The 16814-nt window shown below is 38.0% G+C and overlaps 1 protein-coding gene and 1 long non-coding RNA gene across 4 annotated transcripts in view; one reads left to right on the forward strand and one right to left on the reverse strand.

Annotated features, from left to right (window-relative positions):
* The window catches only part of DCC (DCC netrin 1 receptor), a 1206401-nt gene that overhangs the window by 1107790 nt on the left and 81797 nt on the right, over positions 1–16814 (forward strand). For all 3 annotated transcript variants that reach the window (XM_019014295.4, XM_019014296.4, XM_055367978.2), the window contains exon 23: positions 13181–13343. In XM_019014295.4, coding sequence (XP_018869840.3) covers positions 13181–13343 — 163 coding nt within the window. The remainder of the gene's footprint in view (positions 1–13180; positions 13344–16814) is intronic.
* LOC129528168 (uncharacterized) overlaps positions 1–16814 on the reverse strand; it is a 67241-nt gene that overhangs the window by 45554 nt on the left and 4873 nt on the right. The gene's annotated exons all lie outside the window — the stretch shown is intronic.

Consider the following 16814-nt stretch of genomic DNA (forward strand, 5'->3'; position numbering starts at 1 on the left):
TCCCTAACAGGGATTAGGTTTCAACATAAGAATTTTGGAAGGACACAAGCATTCAGACCATAGCAAGCTTCCCAGGGTGCTCTTTCCAGGCTACTCACAACTTCCTATTGTCTCTTAGACTCCTCATTTTCCTTCATTTAAATAACATGACTGTCCCTGGTAGTATTTGACTTTCAGACACTTGTTTTAACTAACACCTTGCTCTGGCAGTCCCTAACATACCCAACAGGTAGTTTACAAAGCACACAGGGCTGGGCGTGGTGGCTCACACCTGTAATCCCAGCACTTTGGGAGGCCGAGGCGGGCAGATCACGAGGTCAGGAAATCGAGACCATCCTGGCTAACACGGTGAAACCCTGTCTCTACTGAAAACACAAAAAATTAGCCAGGAGTGGTGGCACTCACCTGTAGTCCCAGGTACTCAGGAGGCTGAGGCAACAGGAGAATCACTTGAACCCAGGAGGCTGAGTTGCAGTGAGCCGAGATCACACCACTACACTACAGCCTGGGCAACAGAGCAAGGCTCCATCTCAAAAAAAAAAAAAAAAAAAAAAAAAAAAAAAAGCTCACAGAAGGAAGGTGAGAGGAGGGACTTGTTGAGACAGAAAACAGACCCCAGGCCATGCTCTATAAAATGGGCATAGGTAACAATAATTCCCTCCTCCCAACTTTGCAATTTCATTAGCTCACTCTCGTGCTCCAAATTTTATCTTAAATTTCAACAATATGCCAAAAACATTATATGTATTCAAGCAGTCAGTCAAGAAATGCGACTGAGCCCTCAGCGAGTGCAGGGCACTTGCAATGAGCTATGGGCGCAAACTGAAGGACAGACCACTGCAGGACCAATACACCAAGAGGGTTAATTGCCTGGGTGGACAAAGCAGAAATATACACCCCAGGAAGATGAGAGAGGATGAGAAAATCCCTAGAGATATACAGCAGGTTAAAAAAAGGAAGTTGCTGAAATTGTTTGGGAGAAACACAATTGTTGTATTTTATACCCTGAGATACAGAGCTTCTGACATTGGAGTTCATGCAGGAAATTAGCATTGTCCCCTTTAGAATCATCCAACAGAGCCAATTTTAAGAAGCTATTTCTACAAGGATTTTCACATTGAAATTCATTGTGAAATTGTGAAAGGGAATACTATCTATACTGGTACGGGACAATACTTTTTGAAGAGACATACTGCCAGAAAATTAAAGAGGGATTTGGTATGGATGAATGAGAGAGAGAAATTAACCTGTAGGTTTCAACCACTACTGAGCAGTGGTTATGAGGCTTAAAGCTTGGGCAAATGTAAGCCACAGACACAAAACTATGTACTCTCTTAAACTGCATGTCCAAAAGGACTCCAGTATTGGGAAGAATTGCCAGATATTGCAATTAAAAATATAAAGAGGCCAAGTAACATTTAAATTATTTGTGTAATAGATAAAGAAAAATTATAAAAGGGATTGCCATCTCAATTTACATATGCATCCCAAGGTATACATGAATAGGCAACTAGAAATAATTCTAACCTAATTGGGCCTCCTGTATTTTTACTTGTGAAATCTGGAAATCCCAATTTCAGATTGAATTCAAAAGTTTGTTGTTGACTATTTGAAGTTGCTATTCAAATTAAAATAAATTTTTGGTTGAAAAGAAATCCCAGCCCACATTTGACATGAACATATAAGTCAACAATCACTTTCCTTTTCAAAGGTGTCAGATGTTAGATGAAGAGAAACAGAAATCCACATCATTGGGTTCATTTTTGTTTTACCATTTAAGATTCCTAGTGAGAAAACTGACCAAAATTAAATTTGACCTGGTAAACATTATCTCACAGGAGAAAGTCATGAAGATTAAATAGACCGATGTCATTCAGTAGCTTTGAAGCAGTTTAGATGCATTATTGACATTACTTCTTCCCAATTTTCTGCATCACTTAATGATGTTTTAGGGATTTCATGCTAAATGAATGAGATGAATAACGTATCTGAAATATTTCTAGATTCCCTACTGGAATAACAAATTATTTCAGGCTGTCTGGCTAATTAAGGTGAACTGATAACTTCAGAGAGCCAGGGATGGTAGAGGCCAAACTTTATCTGCTTCCTATTCTACTTTGCTAGCAAATAAATGATGATAAATATATAACTTTAGCCTTGGCTATTACAAGCAAATCAGCAAAGGCATCTGAAAACCTCAGATTTCTAATTAAATTTTTGCTAATGTCTTAAGCTTTAAAAGGGGGGTATGTTTTCCAAGTAGATGTGCAAGTGAGGCCCCTGAGTAATAAAACTCCAATTGTACTTCACCCTTATAAAGTGGGCTACATCAAAACATTTAACGTCTGAGTTTTTAAACCTTGTATACAATAAAATTCCCCTTAGAGTGACAGAATTATAGAGGTTTCCTAGCTCCCTCTACACCTGCTGGATTCATTCTTCAAAGCATTGTAATAGAATAATGGCTTACTGTCAGGATACTCAAGCCAGTTGCAAATAAATTTAGACCTTGCTAATCATTTACTTTCTCTTACAGCATGCCACTCTTAAAAATGTACTCTTGGAATTCAAATAAAGAAAAACCAAACTATAGTTCATGTTTACTCCTGTAGTTGGAAGCCCTTAATTAAATGGTAGAACTGGAAGAGGCTTCCTAAATTATTTTCTGATGGCAGGTAGAATCCAAGCTAATATGTGGTGATGTGGTAGTATTTTTCTTTTATGATGCATTCAGTTTTAGATTATGGTCCACATTCTTAATGCAGAAAAATTCTTCAATATCTGAAAATGTGTTTTGTAGTTTATATTTGTATAAATGACGGAACTATGAAAATTGCTTCAACATAATCCTCCCTTTCTGATTAGAGAAGATAAAATGGCAATTTCCTTTTTTCTATAGCTCTACCTATAATTTGTAAAATCAGTGTAACAAGTTTGATTAAAAGATCTATAAACCTCATAATAGTATTTTATTGACCTCAACCTTTAAAGACAAAGTTAAACTTGACGAGTTTTAAAACTTTGGCACATCAATGTTAATAAATAGATCAACATTATTAATTTTTAAATACTCAGAATCATATTAAGTGCTCTATAAAATTTGTCAGAAAAGAAGCGGTTTGCTCTCTGTTTTTGCAAACCTTTTTTTTTTTTAGAATTCAATAACATTTTAACCAATGTAAATAAAGTATACATAAAACTCTTTCCACACTTCTATAAAATGATCATTCCAAGGTTGGTAACTATTAGAAGTCACCCAATGCTATACTCAGCAGAAATCTTAATGCAAAAGAAAAGATACAGAAACAAAATTTTACAGCTTTTTTTCCAGATGAAAAGAAAACTAGAGTAATCTGAGGTCCTAGGTTCTAGTTCAGTGATTACAAGAGACTGCTCACCTATCATCCACCCATTATCTTTATCCCAAAGGATTTTTAAAAGTCCTAGTCTAAACCCAGATTCTAGACCTGACTTTGTAGAGCTTAGAGCTGTGTGACAAATCAAGTCACTTAAACTCTGGATCTCAATTTTCATCTGGACCTAGAAACTGTTAAGCTAGAGCAGCACTTCTGAACCTCACCAGCATTAACATGTAAGATTGGATTTTTCTTTGTTGTGGGCACATGTCCTGTTCAGGATGTTTAGCAGCATCTCTGGCCTTTACCCACTGGATGCCAGTAATATCTCCTCTCCTCCATGTTGTAGCAATCCAAAATGTCTGTAGACATTGCCAAATTTCCCCCTTGGCAGGGAGGGAATCTTCCCAGTTGGAAACCACTGAGCTAGATTAGCATACCCTGTAGGTTGCTCCAGGGTACATGGGTCCTCTTGAGAAGCTCTGAGAAAATAAATAAATAAAGTGTCCCATTGTCAAATAAGCATCAGGAAAGTGGTATGGCACCTCACTGCCCTTTTGCCAGGCCTTTGTCTTCTGTTTGAAAAGTAGAGGTTTTAACCTTGACAGTGCTTCTCTGCTCAGTCTTAACCTCTTGATTTTGGTGATCTCATCCTTTCCATGGATCGGAATTCCATCCATGTGCCAACTCCCAAATGTATATCATTAATGCAGAGAGAGATCAATGTTCTGGCTGTTTCTTTAATAATTATCATGAGATCTCCACCCCGACGTATTCAAGACTAAACTTTTGCTCTTCCCTCTTTGAGCCTTCCCTTTCACCCTTTCCCTCATCTCAAGACATGAGGACTACTACTTAGGCTTGAACCTGAGTCTCTCATTCTTTCCTCCCCCATATCCAACCGGTGTTGTGCTCATTTACTTTCAAACTGTATTGTGTAACTGGCCACTTTGCCTGATTGTAATTGCCACTGTCTCAGGTCAAGCTATCATCATCTCTCATTTGGAGAACTTCAATAACCTCTTAGATGATCTCCGTGCTTCCACCACTGACCCCTCTCCACACAGCAGCCAGAGTGGTCTTCTTAAAACAAATCACGTCTGTTTCTGGCTTGCTGAAACCCGTTAGAGGTCTGTGATTGCATTTAAGATAACTGAATGTAATCTACAGACTCAGTAAAACTGGGTCCTGTTTCTCTGTGTAGCCTCCTCTTATGCCATTATCCCTTTTGCTGGCTGTGTTCCAGGCACATGGGCTGCTCTCAGTTCTGTTTAAAGGAATAGGAGCTGATGCTTAGCAATAACTCATGCTTCAGCCTGTTGCTTTCATAATAAGTCCTTTCATGAGCCCCCACCAACAGCCATACATTCTCATTGTTATACCTCTCTACATGAACCTTTCTACTTTTCTTTTTAGCACTAGTTATAATTGTAATTTTGTACAGGCATCCTTCCTTTTATTGTGCTTCACATTATTGTGCTTCAGAGATACTGCAGTTTTTCCAAATTGAAAGCTTGTGCTAACCCTGCATTGTGCAAGACTATTGGCAACATTTTTCTAACAGCTTGTGCTCACTTCATGTCTCTATGTGACATTTTGGTAATTTTTCTAATATTTCAAACTTTTAAATTATTATTATATCTGCTACGATGGTCTGTAATCAGTGATCTTTGACATTACTATTGTAATTGCTTTGGGGCACCACAAAGTGCACCCATATAAGATGGTGATCTTAACCGATAAATTGTTGTGTGTTCCAGCTGCCCCACCAACCAGCCTGTCTCTCTCCCCCTTTTGGGGCTTCTCTGTTCTCTGAGCACAACACTGTTGAAATTAGGTGAATTAATAACCCTACAAGGATTCTAAGTGTCCGGGTGGAAGGAAGAGTCACATGTCTCTCACTTTAAAATTCAAAAGCTGGAAATGATTAGGCTTAGTGATGAAGACATGTCAAAAGTCAACATAGGCTGAGAGCTAGACCTCTTATGCCAAACCAAGATGTGAATACAAAGGAAAAGTTCTTGAAGGAAATTCAAAGTGCTATTCCAGTGAACCCATGAATGATAAGAAAGCAAAACAGCCTTATTGCTGACATGAAGAAAGTTTTGTGGTCTGGATAAAAGATAAAACCAGCGACAACATTCCCTTCAGTCAAAGCTTTATCCAGAGCAAGGCCCTAAGTCTCTTCGATTCTGTGAAGATTTATGGAGGTGAGAAGCTGCAGAAGAAGAGTTGGAAGCTGGCAGAAGTTGATTCATGTGGTTTAAGAACAGAAGCCGTCTCTATAACAGAAAAGTGCAAAGTGCAACACCAAGTATAGAAGCTGCAGGAAGTTATCCAGAAGATCTAGCTAAGATAATTGATGAAGGTGGCTGCACTAAACAAGAGATTTTCAACACAGACAAAAGAACCGTATATTGGAAGCAGATGCCATTTAGGACTTTCATAGCTAGAGACAGGTCAATAGCTGGCTTCAAAGTTTCAAAGGACAGGCTGACTCTCTCATCAGGGTATAGTGCAGCTGGATTTTAAGTTGAAACCAATGCTTATTTACTATTCTGAAAATCCTAAGGCCCTTAAGAATTATGCTAAATCTACTCTGCCTGTACCCTATAAATGGTGCAACAAAGTCTGGTTAACTACACACCTGTTTACAGCATGGTTTACTAAACATTTTAAGCCCACTGTTGAGACCTATTGCTTAGAAAAAAAGATTCATTTCAAAATATTACTGCACGTTGACAATGCTCATAGTCACCCAAGAGCTCTGATGGAAATGTAAAAGAGATTAATGCTGTTTTCATGCCTGCTAACACAACATCCATTCTGCAGCCCATGGATCAATGAGTCATGCTTTCAAGTCTTATTATTTAAGAAAGATATTTCATAGATATGTCTTCCAGCTGCCATAAAGTGTGATTTCCTCTGATGGATCTGGGCAAAGTAAATTGAAAATGTTTTGGAAAGGATTCACCACTTTAGATGCCATTAAGAACATTTGTGATTCATGGGAAAAAGTCAAAATATTAACACTAACAGAAGTTTGGAGATTCCAATAAGGAGTAGATTCCAATCCTTACAGATGATTTTGAGAGGCTCACGACTTCAGTGGAGGAAGTAAGTGCGATCGAAATCCCAGTAACTGCGATCGAAAGAGCAAGAGAGCCAGAATGATAAGAGGAGCCTTGAAGAAGTGACTGAACTGCTGCAATCTCCTGATAAAATTTTAACAGATGAGGAGCTGTTTCCTATGGAGGAGCAAAGAAAGTGATTCATTGAGATGAAATCTACTGCTAGTGAAGATGTTGTGAATATTTTTGAAGTGACAATGAAAGATTTATAATATTATGTAAACTTAGTTGATAAAGCAGTGGTAGGGTTTGAGAAAATTGACTCCAATTATAAAATAATTTCTCCTACAGGTAAAATGCTATCAAATACATCCCATGCTACAGAGAAATATTTCTTGAAAGGAATGATCAATTGATGCAGCAAACTTTATTGTTTTCTTATTTTAAGAGATTGCCACAGGCTGGGCATGGTGGCTTATGCCTATAATCCCAGCATTTTGGGAAGCCAAGTTGGGCAGACCATTTGAGATCAGGAGATCGAGACCAGCCTGTCCAACATAGTGAAACACCATCTATACTGAAAATACAAAAAGGAACCTGAGGCAAGAGAATCTCTTGAACCCAGGATGCGGAGATTGCAATGAGCTGAGATCACACCACTGCACTTCAGCCTGAGCGACAGAGCGAGAGTCTGTCTCAAGAAAAGAAAAAGAAAAAAGAGAGATTGCCACAGCCACCCCACCCTTCAGCAATTCCCAACCTCATCACTCAGCAGCCATCAACATAAAGGCAAGAGCCTCCATCAGCAAAAGGTCTGTGACTCTCTGAAGGTTCAGATGATCCTTAGCATTTTTTAGAAATGAAGTATTTTTAAATTAAGGTGTGCCATTTTTAGATGTAATGCTATTGCACACGTAATAGATTACAGTATAGTGTAAACTTTTATATGCACTGGAAGACCAAAAAATTAGTGCAACTTGCTTTATTCCAGTGTGTGGAACCAAAACCACAGTATGATACTTGCTTTATTCCAGTGTGTGGAAACAAACCCACAGTATTTCTGCAGTATGCCTATATTTATTTCCCTCATGATTTGTTGAACATCTACCTTTTTTAGTAAATTGCAAGTTCCATGAAGTCCATAATCATGCTTCTTTTGGTTACAACATTGTATCTCCAACATCTAACTGGATCTTCAATACGTATTTATGGAATAATTGAATCTGTTTTCTACTACCCCTGCCCCACCCCTCCTGGCAATTAACAATTCACATCAGCATATTAAAAATCTAAATTTTTTTAAAAATAAATATGTTCTGAAACTTAGTTGTCCAAGGAACTGCACCCCCATAACTCTGATAAATATCTTATTTTAGGGAACAATGGGCTAAATTATCTGTGAGTTGTCTTCCAGCTGATTGATTACAGCATCTTATTTCAGGGGGAAATACTTTGAAACGATCAAGGCCGTATGAACTTTGGTTCAAATTCAAATGCTTATAAAATTATTAAGACATATGTAGAGCTCAAAGTGTTCTAATAATTATAAAGCCATTATCAGGGTAAACTGCAATTGTAGGAGTGAAGTTCAATCCCCGACTATACACTTTCATTGGACCTCTTTCCTTCCTCGGAAGTGAACTTGTCATTCTTACATTCACATTGTTTGCCTATTGATATTGTGTAGCTATTGGGGCACAGCCATTACAGCCATTGTGCCAAGGGGACCAGGTCCTTAAAGTAGGAGCCAGGGCTCTTTGAATCAATATCTAGCTTTCTTTTCAATGATAATTAAGTACTCAGAGTTCTGGTCTATCAATGAGCTTGCTGCAGAGTGTTTATGAGAGCAAAATATGATAAGAAATATAAAACATTTTTGACAGTCTATAAAATTTTTATAAAAACAAGTTACTTCAATGAACCAATTTTTTAATATTTAATAAGTCTTTATTAAATATATGTATTTGCTTTATTAAATTTAGAAGGAAAAGGCTGAAACATTTTATCATGTTCAAACATCATGGAAATAAAAAATAAATGGAATGCCCATGAGATTGTAAAAAATGTGACACCCTTATTACTAATTTTAATGGAACACATCTAGGTCTTGATTACTCAGACACTGGATACCCACACTATTATGATAACAGCAGAGACAGATATATTATGATACAAGTTTTTTTTTCCTTTAAACTGGGAACATTACATAGGATATAATACATTGGGTGGACCTGGTCGTTCATGCCTGTAATCCCAGCACTTTGGGAGGCTGAGGTAGGAGGGTTGCTTGAGGCCTGGAGTTTGAGACCAGCCTGGGCAACATAGGAAGACCCTGTCTCTACAAAAACAAAAACAAAAAAAAACAAAAAAAACAAAAACAAAAAAAAAACACACACTTAAAAATTTTCCAGGGATGGTGGCATGCACCTCTGTAGTCCTAGCTACTAGGGAAACTGAGATGGGAGAATTGCTTGAGGCTAAGAGTTCAAGGCTACAGTGAGCTATGATTGTGCCACTGCACTCCAGCAGTAGTCACAGAGTGAGACCCTGTTTCTAAAAAAGGAAAAAAACACATTGAGCCACATCATAATGTCTAACGAGTGCCAACTTTGTGCCAGGGCTTGTGGTCACTGTGGTGCAACTATTATCTCATGAAATCATCACAGTGCCCTATAGGATATTTGCAAGTCTTTGAATGACTTTATGCAGCTTCCCCGCTGAAGCTGGAAAGGGGGCAATGTCACTTGCCCCTTCTGGAGCCAGCCTGTCTCCCAGATCTCCTAACTACACTAATCTAGGTTTGGGAGCTCTAAAATTTGTTTCTAATTTGTAGCAGTCTTTTGATGTATTAAGATATAGATCCTCATTACTTGCAGAATCTGAATTTGTGAATTTACCTGCATGCTAAAATTTATTTGTAACCCCCAAATCAATACTCACAGTGCTTTCATGGCCATTCATGGATGTGTGCAGAGCTGCAAAAATTTTGGGTTGCCCAATGCTCATGTCACCACCTAAGACAGACAAAAAGGTACTCTCTGCCTTCTCGTTTCAGAAGTGCCCCTTTTGTGGTATGTTTCTGCCAATTTTTCCATTTTTTTCTTTTTGTTGGTGACTTCACTGTTTAAAATGGTCCCCAAATGTAGTGCTGAAGTGCTTTCTAGGTTCCTAAACACAATAAGGGTGTGGTGTGACTTACAGAGAAAATATGTTCTCTCTACAAATTTTGAAAAGCTTTGCTCAGGCATTAGTTATAGTGCTATTGGATGTTTCAGTATTAATGAATCGACATTATATATTAAATAAGATGTCTTTAAACAGAAACACACAAAAAACAAAGTGTATATTAATTCGTTGATAAAACAGTGTGATCAGAGGCTCACAGGAAGCTAACCTTGTGTTTCCTCTAGAAGTAATCATTCAGTATTCACTAATTAGCATTTGTGGCAACTTTATAGAACACAACTCCTGCAAATAACAAGAATTGACTGCCACTAAAGACACCGTTGCACTTGACTTTTTTAATTGCCTGCTTGATGTCTGGTAATCTGATTATTCAGCCTTTGATTTCAGATTGAGTGATTAATGAAAGACCTTGAATACCAAATTTTAAACTGATGGGAACTTTTATGAGGAAGTCATAAAGGCCTGCAGTCAAAGATTTGTAATGGGAGTCCTCATGAACCCCGACTCTCCCAGGCAAATGACATCAATATAATCTCACTGGTACTCAGCAGAATTCAGAGTTATTTTTTTGACTTGGAATATGATGTCTTCCAGGGTGAAAAGAAATAGAAGTAGAAATTTGAGTAATTTCAGTTTACCATGCTTTTAAAAATATTGACAAGGTGTACTGTTATGTATGATTCAAGCTAAGTTTGTCAGAAACAGTGAATTGTTAAATTTAAGTCATGCTTATAAAAATCTATGAGATCCCTATCTTCCTTGTAAGTTCTCACATAAAAGGTTAATTTATTCCAATCTATTAACTTATTAAGTACAAAAAGGGCATATTGAGATACTACTGTAAAATAACTTTTTAAATAATAAGTAAAACTGAAAAAAGGGAGTTTTGACCTTTCATTTCTTTCTTCATTCTTTTATGGTAAGTGTAAAAATTGCTTCAAGGAAATCCTATTTCTTTCATTTGTAATCATAATTTTTAACAGAAAGTGCTATTATTTAAAAACTTTTGATGAGTTTTTTCCTCCAAGAGTCAACTTATAGTAGAAGTACTTCTGTTTCCAATAATGAATGAGCTATAATTTATTTAAGTTTTGATGATTTTTTTTTTTTTTTTTTTTACAAAAGCAATGATTCTTAGGCAACTTGTCAAAAGACATCATTTCAATTTTGAGGCAAGTACTGGGTTATTATATTAAATTGTGAGAATAGGTTAATTTAGCTATCACAATGAGTATTTGTATTAGTACGTTCTTACACTGCTAATAAAGACATAGCTGAGACTGGATAATTTATAAACGAAAGAGGTTTAATTGACTCACAGTTCAGCGTGGCTTGGGATGCTTCCGGAAACATACAATCATGGTGGAAGTGGAAGCAAACACATCCTTCCTCACATGGAGAAGGACAGCAAGGAGAAATGCTGAGCAAAAGGGGGGAAACGACCTTATAAAACCATCAGACCTTGTTGTGAGAACTCACTATCACAAGACCAGCATGTGGGTAAACACCCCCATGATTAAATTAGCTCCCACTGGGTCCCTTCTGGGACACATGGGGATTATGGGAACTACAATTCAAGATGAGATTTAGGTGGGGACGCAGCCAAATCACGTCAGTATTATTCCTAAAAATGTGGTGGCTCACACCTGCAATCCCAGCACTTTGGGAGACTGAGGCTGGCAGATCACCTGAAGTAAGGTGTTCAAGACCAGCCTGGTCAACATGGCAAAACCCGTCTCTACTAAAAATACAAAAATTAGTGTGGTGGCACATGCCTGTAATCCCAGATACTTGGGAGGCTGAGGCAAGAGAATCGCTTGAACCCAGAAGGCAGAGGTTGTCGTGAGCCGAGATCATGCCAGTGCACTCCAGCATGGGTGATAGAGCAAGACTCTGTCTCAAAAAAAAATCCTTTACAGTCTGGAAGTCCACACCATAAGTCCCAAATGCTATTGTAGATATTATAAATTTAGGCAACATTTTATTATTGCATTAGTCATGTAATTTTATTATAAGCACTTCCTCTGTATCAGGTGCTGAGATGGTTGTTTTACATGTATTTTATCTAATTCTGTCAGTAACTGCACACAATAAGTATTACATTCTTTATACAGATGGAGGCACTGAGGTACAGAAGATCTAAGTATTTTGCTCAAGATGTATAGAAAATTAATATAGGTTATTAAAGAAAAATAATCAAATTTAGGTATAGGAAAACATACAAATTCCTTGCTTTTTGATACTTTCTAAATTATTTGTAAATAATATAACCTAATGTTTAATTTTTAAGAAATGTATAACTTGTAATGACAAACATGACTGACATAGAACAGAGTATTTCTAATTGATTTATCATTGACTGAGAGCTTAATAAAGCTATGCCAAGGGTCATTAGCCATTCTTATTTAGGAAGTAACTCATCACAGATGTCTTATTATTCTGTTATTTTCCACCTACATATTTTCTGCCACGAGGTACTGATGCAATTCAGGAAAACATTTGTGTTAGGACTTTGTGGCACTCTTTTGAACCCGGTGGCTGCTTTTAGGTGGGATTCATACAACTTTGACAGGTTGAAAATTAAATTGCTTTATAGATGGCATCTTCAAAGGAATGGTGGTAAATTGTGAGTGATTGGTATCAAGCAGTTTGTCTTTTACAGCATCAAATAGTGTTTCCTCATAAACCATAGCCTCTCTCGTTCTTGTCACTCAGGAATTCTTATGGTACAAAGTAGCATCTCTTCTCCTTTCCCTACCTTCCACTCAGTAGGAAAGCTTAATCTTGTTTTTATTGAGATATATCTTATGCGCCATAAACTCACCCTTTGAAAATGTACAATTCAGCGGTGTTCAGTGTATTCATAAGCTTGGGCCGCCATCACTGCTATTTAGTTCCAGAACATTGTCATCATTGCAAAAGTATACCCTGTATCTGTTAGCTATCCCTCCCCATTCACCCCTCTTTCCATCCACTGGAAAACACCGATCTACTTTCTGTCTCTCTAGATTTGCCTATTCTGGATATTTCATATAAATAGAATCATATAATATATGTCCTTTTGTGTCTGGCTTCTTTCACTTAGCACAGTGTTTCCATAGTTTATCCATATTATAGTAGGTATTAGTGCTTCATTTCTTTTTATGCCTGGGTAATATTCCATCATAGGGGGATATATATATACACACACACACACATACACACATACATATGCATACATACATACATACACACACACACACACACACACACACACACACACACCACACATTTGTTTATTCATTTATCAGTCCATAGACATTTAGCTTGTTTCCACTTTTGGCTATTCTGAACAGTGCTACTATGAACATTTCTCTATAAGGTTTTTTGTGCAGGCATAGGTTTTCATTTATATTGTGTAAATAGGTGTTTCCTCTCATTTTTTCATTGCTTCCCTCAAACTCCCATCACCACCCCTAAGTTCGGAAAAGCCCAGAACATTAGGAACTTTGTATATCCCAAGAGAGCTTGGTAAAACTTCTGCCACATCTTCCTAAACCTGAACTCCATTTTCCTGTCTTTTCCCAGAGCCGCCAATTGGACAAATGCACCCCCCGCATGGCAGTGTCACTCCTCAGAAGAACAGCAACCTGCTTGTGATCATTGTGGTCACCGTTGGTGTCATCACAGTGCTGGTAGTGGTCATCGTGGCTGTGATTTGCACCCGACGCTCTTCAGCCCAGCAGAGAAAGTAGGTAACAGCTAGTTCCCAAGAGGAAAGAAGTCATTGTCTTTCGGGGTTATATTTTTGATGGTCCTCTTTCTGCGTTCTTTCATAATTCACCCCATGTCCTTACTTCCTAACCTTGGCAAAACCTTGTGTTTTGTCTATTCCAGGCCTATCATTAAGTGAGTGAGGGCTAGACTTGCAGATAAGATAACTAACAAAATCCATCTGGGACCCACTTATATTTCTGTTTGCTTTTACTTCTCTGACCGCTTCTCATTTTCAAGTGGGCGCAGGTGTTCCTTAGGTAACACCTAGAGAATAGACTCCACCATGCCCCTGTTTCTGGCCTTCCCTGAAATCATGTACACAAGATTTGAGGAATGTGTTTCTCTGTGTGCACCTATTTACCACTTTTTACAAGGAGCCCTGTAGGCAGTTAATCAATGCTTATTGGAAAGATGACTAAATATAGAATGCCAGACTCTGTACAGTTACAATCCTGTTGGTGCTTAGTTTGGAGGCAGTAGTTAAGAAAGAAGAGAGAGTTCTGAGATTCAAAATAGTTTATTTTCTGTGGTTAATTGTCAGAAATTAAAAGTGTTGAGGGCTTTAAGAATATTTTCATATTATGCAGCTTTAGGTTCTAGCACATGCAGAGAATGATACATCAAAGTACAAAATTTAAAATGGAAAAATGATTTTCATTCAGCCTATATCCTTGCAGCAACACCCTGTAACTGGCCAGTTAGTCTGTGTCAGCCAGTGCTGGGAGTCAGCAATAATCTCGCAGCCATTCTCTGCCTCTTTGACTTTCTAGTCCTTTTAAAATTCAGCCTGATGTGTCTTTTTCAGCTACACTCTCTCACTGAGTTGACTATCTTAGGCTCTTCCATGAGTTTTTGGTTTTGGTTTTAGGTTTTTCCATTGGCCTCAGGCATGACATTACCTCTGAAAGCCTGAGGTATGGGTTCATAGGTGGCTGGTTTGACAACTGTATACTTTACACTTTGCTAGAAAAGATTCTCCAGCAAATAATGTTCCCCCTTCTGTTGCTAATAGCTCGCTCTCACTCTCTCTCTCTCTCTCTCTCCGTCTCTCTCTCTCTCTCTGTCTTTCTTTAAGTCCTATAACTCTATTTGTAGATCTCTAGTTTACCTTCCAGCACTCTGAAGTGACGTGTTTAGAAAGAGAACAGGCGAAGATATACATACTGAAGAAAAGTAACATGGGGTGTAGATGCAGGCTTTGTATTTAATTTATTTCTATGGCAGGACAAATTTTCTAACCAGCTGCATTTATGAGATTTGACTAGTTTGAAGCTGGTGATAGCTGGTGTGCTGCTCCATTGTGCCTAAGCAAGAAACCTGCTAGAGTGAGCTTACTGGGCCAGCCTCATGTGTGAGCATTCTGGGAAGTCATAATCACTCACAGAGCTTCCACAGTGCAGGGCTGTTAATAAGGCTCTGGAGGGGAAAGTAACTAATTGAGTAAGGCATTGAACAATCTCTTGGTGCTGTGTTATCAGGAAAGGGGTTGTGAAATCACGGAACAGTGGAACATCAAGGCAGCAGGTCTCTGAAGCAGAGTTAAGAGGGACTCACATAAAAAAAGGTGGGGAGGAGGCACCAAAATGACTCCTGGCCTACCATATAACTGCTTTCAAGACACTGAAGCATTCACTAAACTAGCCAAATGTAACTAAACTATCTGTAGTGGGTTTGTTTTTGATTTGGGTTCCCCCACGCCCCGTGTCATTTCTGTGAGAAGAATATTCAAGCATTAGATTGATATGATGAACTGGATTCCTGGATATATTTTATTTCTCCACAGAGAGAACACCAGTCTTCTCAATGTGCAAAAGTGGGATTTGGTGCCATGTTGAGAAAACCTCCAGTCATCTTAAATCCTACCCTAAGCACTTTGGCAAAAGCTTCAGGGCTTTATTTGGAAAGAGGAGACTCTGAGCCCTGGGTATGACTTGTTTTTAAAAATAGGGGCCTAATTAAAGAATAAGTGGTTCTATTAATGACTGAAAATCCAAGAACAGTTAGTTGTAGAGTCCCTTTGGTTTTTCCTCACTGCACTCTCAAAGTCTTTTAATAGTTACTTGTGTTCACACTTTGTTTCATATCTTTCTTCAGTAGCAGACCCGTTGGCATTCATTTTTCATCCCTTTGTGTGCATATTTTCACAGAAAGAAAATGTTTCCTTCAAGTTATTTCTGAACTATAGTTTATTGGGGTTTGTTTGTTTGTTTGTTTGTTTTTTGAGACGGAGTCTCACTCTGTCGCCCAGGCTGGAGTGCGGTGGTGCAATCTCAGCTCACTGCAACCTCCACCTCCCATTTTCACGCCATTCTCCTGCCTCAGCCTCCCGAGTAGCTGGGACTACAGGTGCCCGCCACCACGCCCAGCTAATTTTTTGAATTTTTAGTGGAGACAGGGTTTCACTGTGTTAGCCACGATGGTCTCGATCTCCTGACTTCATGATCCACCCGCCTCAGCCTCCCAAAGTTCTGGGATTACAGGTGTGAGCCACCACACCCGGCCCCTTATAGTTTAGTTTTTTGTTATTTGTTCCATTGAGGACCGCTACTTCTCTGCATCACAATTGAGCCCTTCAGAACAAACTGGATAATGCAGGTGAAAGCAAAATCAATTCCAATCTGAAACAGAAATAAGATCCCCTCCAAAGCTCTTAGAAAATGGGACTTTAATGTAATTAATAAGTTGAAGTAGAAAACTCATTCACGAGCTTCTTCAATATCTCTTTTGGGGTTCTAGAGAATATAAATTTTTCTTTGTGTTTTTTTGGGGGGACTTGAATTACATCCAAGTGAATTGAAAAAGTTCTATGGACTCTCAGTAATATCTTATTCAGGTAAGTGTCTATGCATTTAATAAACCTAACCTTTTTATAAAATCATACATATATTCAACAATTAGGCTATCCAGTTGATTCAGACTAGTGGGTAAGATTTCATTTTTATTATATAAAATAGCTAATGAAAGTTAGTACCCAAGTTCTAGTTCTGGGTTCTACGGCTTCTATAGTAAACTAATCATATCACCTAAATGAAGACCCTTAATACTTGGGTGGCAGTTTCTTTAAATATAATGATAATTTGGGCTAAATGCTTTCTATCATTCTCTTTAGCTTTTTTTGTTGGTTTTTTTGTCCAGAGCCAGGTAACAATCTTCTACTTTTAAAACATAAAAATTCCCAATGGAATACTTCTAATTTATAGAATCACATGGTAGCATTAAGCTTTAAATTAATAGGAAATACAAATACTTTTGCAGTTCTTTTCAGTTATTTATTAAACTTTTTTACTACTATACTTTGAAGAGACCCCTTCCACAGTTTCTATTAGTGAGATTATCATATGACATCTAATACAGAAAAAATTATATTTTATGAAAACTTAAGGCCGGACACACCTGTAACCCCAGCCTTTTGGGAGGCCAAGACATGAGGATGGCTTGAGACCAG

The sequence above is a fragment of the Gorilla gorilla genome, chromosome 17 (assembly GCF_029281585.2).
Source record: "Gorilla gorilla gorilla isolate KB3781 chromosome 17, NHGRI_mGorGor1-v2.1_pri, whole genome shotgun sequence".
Taxonomy (NCBI): Eukaryota; Metazoa; Chordata; class Mammalia; order Primates; family Hominidae; genus Gorilla; species Gorilla gorilla.